The 4,889-nt window shown below is 34.5% G+C and overlaps 1 protein-coding gene across 1 annotated transcript in view; it reads right to left on the minus strand.

Moving 5' to 3' along the window:
• The window catches only part of LOC118743411 (proton-coupled folate transporter-like), a gene marked incomplete in the record, with an annotated part of 15,572 nt that extends 11,287 nt beyond the window's left edge, over positions 1 to 4,285 (minus strand). Inside the window, 3 exon segments of the mRNA XM_036476062.1 lie at positions 1 to 104; positions 3,873 to 3,982; positions 4,063 to 4,285. Of these exon segments, the coding sequence (XP_036331955.1) occupies positions 1 to 104; positions 3,873 to 3,982; positions 4,063 to 4,285 (437 nt within the window).
• Between the last annotated feature and the right edge of the window lie 604 nt (positions 4,286 to 4,889).

Below are 4,889 nucleotides of genomic sequence, written 5' to 3' on the forward strand. Positions count from 1 at the left end.
CATGAGCCAATGAAGAGCGCCAATATTGCGGGTACAATACTCGAGACCAAAGAATTGGCTAATATTATATGGGAAACGTAGGGCTGTACTCGTTTTTCGATGTCCTGAAAAATATGGAAATTTATTATAGAATAAATAAGAAAGTCTATTCGGAATAGTATTTAAAAAGTGTATTACACATTTCTGAGAATCGCCGAACAGTATTCTATTATGGGAAAGAGGACAAAATTAAGTAGCTCCAGAACGAGAAAATATAACGAAATAATGTAACGGTGTTTTAAATATTCGGCGATGGAGAATTCAAGAAAAATAGTCTCGTTGTTTGGCGAAAGTAAATTCATGACGTACATATATATGTATGTAGCTACCTTAAGATTCTCCTAGAAATTTTATTTTGAAAAAAACTTTTATGACAGATTTTTGAATCAGCGTGGAAATCTGAAATAAATTCCTCGGACCCAGGGAAGTTACATATATTCCTGGCATTCGTGAGGGTAACTCGAGACAGATAGATTAAACATATTTTTGTGGTATTGTCGCAATTTCTCATTAGGGATATTCATCTAAATGCGTAAATGCCTCGCAACCTCGTACATAAACCTGTTTTCCATACAAAATTGGTATGTTTAGAAGGTATACTTACATACGTAGTTATGAGGCATTTTCGCGTTTATATTAATACCCCAATTGTATTATCAGTGGTAGCAATACAACGTATTTATTATTGGAAAATGCTCATCAATTACAAATTTGACAATGGCGACATTTCGTTAGCCAGTTTACACCTTGTGTGTGGATATATATATATATATGCATGCATGGTACATACCTATAAATGAATTTGTAAGATTTTGGTTTTACCACTTCTATTTTACTTGATCTGTATGTATGTAAAATTTATTGTTTGGATAAAATTTCGCGATAAATTTTTGATGAACTTCCCGATGACCTAGATAAATTAATCAGCTAGGTGGCGCAGGAATCGAAATAAAAAAACCGTATTTGTAGTCGGATTTGGTTTATTATGTTAGAACATAAATATATTTAATACATGGAAATAAATAACTGCACAAAAAATGTTGCCGATAGGTGGCGCGAGTGTCAAAATATTCCCGAAACCTACATTTATGGTCTAATTCAGTTCGTATTTGGAAAGCTTGTTTTGATTTTTTATACCCGAGCGCACTTGTGCACAAGGGTATTATAACTTTGTTCACATAACGGTTGTTTGTAACAGGCAAAACGAATCGAGATAGATATAGACATATGTACACATAAATGATCAGAATAAAAAAAGAAATCGATTATGTGGTGACTGTCTACCCGTCCGTCTGTGCACACGATAACTCGAGTAAAAATTGAGATATCTTAACGAAACTTGGTACGTGAACTTCTTTTGGGCGTGGGACGGATGGTATTGAAAATGGGCGAAATCGGATAATAACCACGCCTACCTCCCATATAACGGTAATTTTAAGAAATACGAAAACTGCGATATTTTAGTAACTACTGAAGATAATTCACTCAAAATTGATACTTACAATGAGTTTCAGACGGAAAACATGAATATTATAAATTTTTGGAAAATGGGCGTAGCCACGCCCACTTATGGTTACATGTGTATATCTTGGTAACCGCTGCACCAATTTCTTCCAAACTTGGCACAGTTGTTGGCCTTAGTACAGCATACTAAATGGCTGAAAATTTTAAAAATCGGACAATAACCACGCCTACCTCCCATATAACGGTAATTTTCAGAAAAACGAAAACTGCGATATTTTAGTAACTACTGAAGATAATTCACTCAAAATTGATATTTGCAATGAGTTTTAGACGAAAAAATAAGAATATTACAAAATTTTGGCAAACGGGCGTAGCCACGCCCACTTATGGTTACATGTGTATATCTTGGTAGCCGCTCACCAATGTCTTCCAAACTTGGCACAGTTGTTGGTTCTGGTACAGCATACCAAATGGCCGAAAATTTCTAAAATCGGACAATAACCACGCCACATCCCATATAACGGTATTTTCGAGAAATACAAAATCTTCGATAAATCAGTAAATATTGAAGCTAATTTATTCAAAATTGATGGTTGCAACAATTCTTTACCAAGAAATACGTTTATGACAAAATTTTGGAAAATGGGCGTAGCACCGCCCACTTGTGATCACATATATGTATCTCGTTAACCGTTCTAGCAATTTGTACCAAGCTCGGTATGGTTATTGTGCTTGCCACATAAAAGCAAACCGTTGAAAATTGTTGAAATCGGACTAAAATTGAGGCCGCTTTTCATATAACGGTAAATTTCAGAAATGCTTGAAATTTCAATATTTCGAAATTTAAGGACGCTAATTTACTTAAAATGTATACACCCCGGCTTATCATGTAGCGGTAGCTTTCGGAAAGGTGGAAAACATATATTTAATACTTGCGCCGGGTATTTAATGTTCGGCTCCGCCCGAACTTAGACTTTCTTACTTGTTTTTTTTTACTATTAACTTATTTATTTTTATCATTCAAAATATATGTGGTTGGATGGATGTTTATATTATATAGTTTTCTGTAAGTAAACTTTCAAAGTACATACTCGTAGGTGGGGTAAAGGTGGGGTAAGTGCCAAATTTGTTCTTTCATATGGCCGGTCTAATGTATGTCACTACCCGCCTCTTTTTTTAACCACGTGTTTACCAAATAGGCACATTTAAATTTCGCACATATGCATAAATGTTTATTGTGTTATGGTCGAGTATAATACATTAATATTCATAGATAACAAATTTATCGAGGGTGAACCCCCAGTTAGAATTGCTTAATCTAAAAAAAGCAGATACGAAAACTAGAAAAACCCGCCATTACTAGTTTCAATTCAAAATGACCTAATTGAAGTTTTTCCGAAAATGACTTTTTTATTTTATCTCAGATTGCGGTTACTTTTTACATTATTTCAATAATAGTTTTGCTAACAGCTTTCAAATTTGTCATTCAGGGCGTTGTTATAACTTGCATGGAATATAAACTATAAGCAGATAGTTTGCTGCACAATTTGAGTAATGGACAATTATTTGCTAGAATGGGATATTGTTTTTTTTTTTTTTTTGCATCGTTATCGCTTCATTTCAGTAGTATTATCGCTTTGGAATTTGTTAGCGACATCAAAATTTTTATTCAAATCGATGAGTGAAACGTAAAAATCGTTATTGAAACAAAGTATTTATGTATTATCTTATGGTTATCGAAACAAAAACTTAATCTTCACTTTAAAGTTAACACCAGAGCTAAATTTCAACCTACCGAACCGAAAGATGCAAAAGGCCCTGTAAGAAACTTTTTTAATTACGTCCGTTTTCAGAGTGACGAGTTATCTCTCATTCGGCAGTTAACTACAGGTTTTCAGTACAAAATTTTAAAGTTAACTGCCGAATTTGAGTTAACCACCCAAAATTTCAGAGACGATATACCCTGCAAACCAAAGTTCCCGAAATCTTAACGAAATCTTTAGGAGTATCTGATTTCTGTAACGATTTTTTCCCGAATCTTCAAAGAAAATTATATGAAGTGGTTGACACGAACTCGTAAAGAAATTTCTGTACGAAAAATAAAGAAAATACTGAAAAAAGTCTGCAAGAAATTCTTCACATAGCAGCATTATTTTCATTTCTTTACCGATTTTCTTCCGAAATTTCGTAAAAGAATGGAAGTGTGCGTAATCTATTTCATTTTAGAAAATTCGGAAAAAAATCGGATGGGATCTTTCCGAATTCTTTAAAATTTCTTTACGATTCAGAATACTCTGAAAAAATGGTTTGCAGCATTAATTGTACATACACATACATATCTATGTTTATAATTGACTTCAATTACTCACCGAATTTGTTGTTGCATTTGCAATGCCCAACATTGGTTGACAGTCTTCTTCAGTGTAATCAAAAATCACTTTACAGCTCTGATAAAGTAATTGATTAGTAAATACAACGGCTAAATGTAAAAAATAAGTGTGTGAAATGTTATTTTTAAATACTATTATAACGATGAAACGGCAATTTCGAATGACCTACATGGCAGAGTGGTGCTAAAATTCAGAATAAATATTGGTGGTTCTAATATAAAAACGCGTCTCAAAGGATTTAACCGCTGTCTTTTGGCTGAGTCGTCTACAAAAGCCTGGCCGCTATTTACTTCGTCAACGTTGACTGAATTTTGTATATCAGCAGGATGGCTTGGTGTGTTTGTGATGTTTTCCGCATCGTACACATTGTTTTCGAAACTGTTTCCATTCATTTTCTGTTCGTTAATTATGCTACGCTCGATTTATTTAGATATGTTTTACACTTTCTTCACTATTCTATTTATACGACTTTATAGTTGTTCGGTTTAATGGGCAGAATAAAAAAATGCGGCACAATCGACTGTCATTGACAGTCTCTCTCTCTCCAACTAACTTTGATAACAGCACCCACATAATTTATATATTGCAATATTTTATGGCCGGCGTGCAAGCGAACGGCGTGGCGTGCAAGTGCGCGGGTGATTCCCTTGCGAGTAAGTTAAGCTAAGTTAAGTATGTATATACGTAGCTGAAGTTTGATAAGGAATTTGTAATGCATGTTTCATCCAAAGGTGGAAACGTACTGACAACGAATGGTCAGTACACCAAAAGCAAAGATAAGATAAACACAGCAAAATCACATCGAAAGTTTTTCACAAAATTCACATCTAAAAATGAGTTTGGTTCTCGGCTAGAGGTACGGTTTTGACATGTAAACCTACTGACGCATGACAAACCAAAAAAGCTGCTAAACAAACAACATCATCTCCTCTACAAACATCGACGCCGATTAGCGAACCCGGATAAGCCAACAGCTCATCAGCGACTAGACTGGCT

This window comes from Rhagoletis pomonella, unplaced genomic scaffold, assembly GCF_013731165.1.
Source record: "Rhagoletis pomonella isolate Grant_MI unplaced genomic scaffold, Rhpom_1.0 Rhpom_scaffold_00007, whole genome shotgun sequence".
NCBI classification, from domain to species: domain Eukaryota; kingdom Metazoa; phylum Arthropoda; class Insecta; order Diptera; family Tephritidae; genus Rhagoletis; species Rhagoletis pomonella.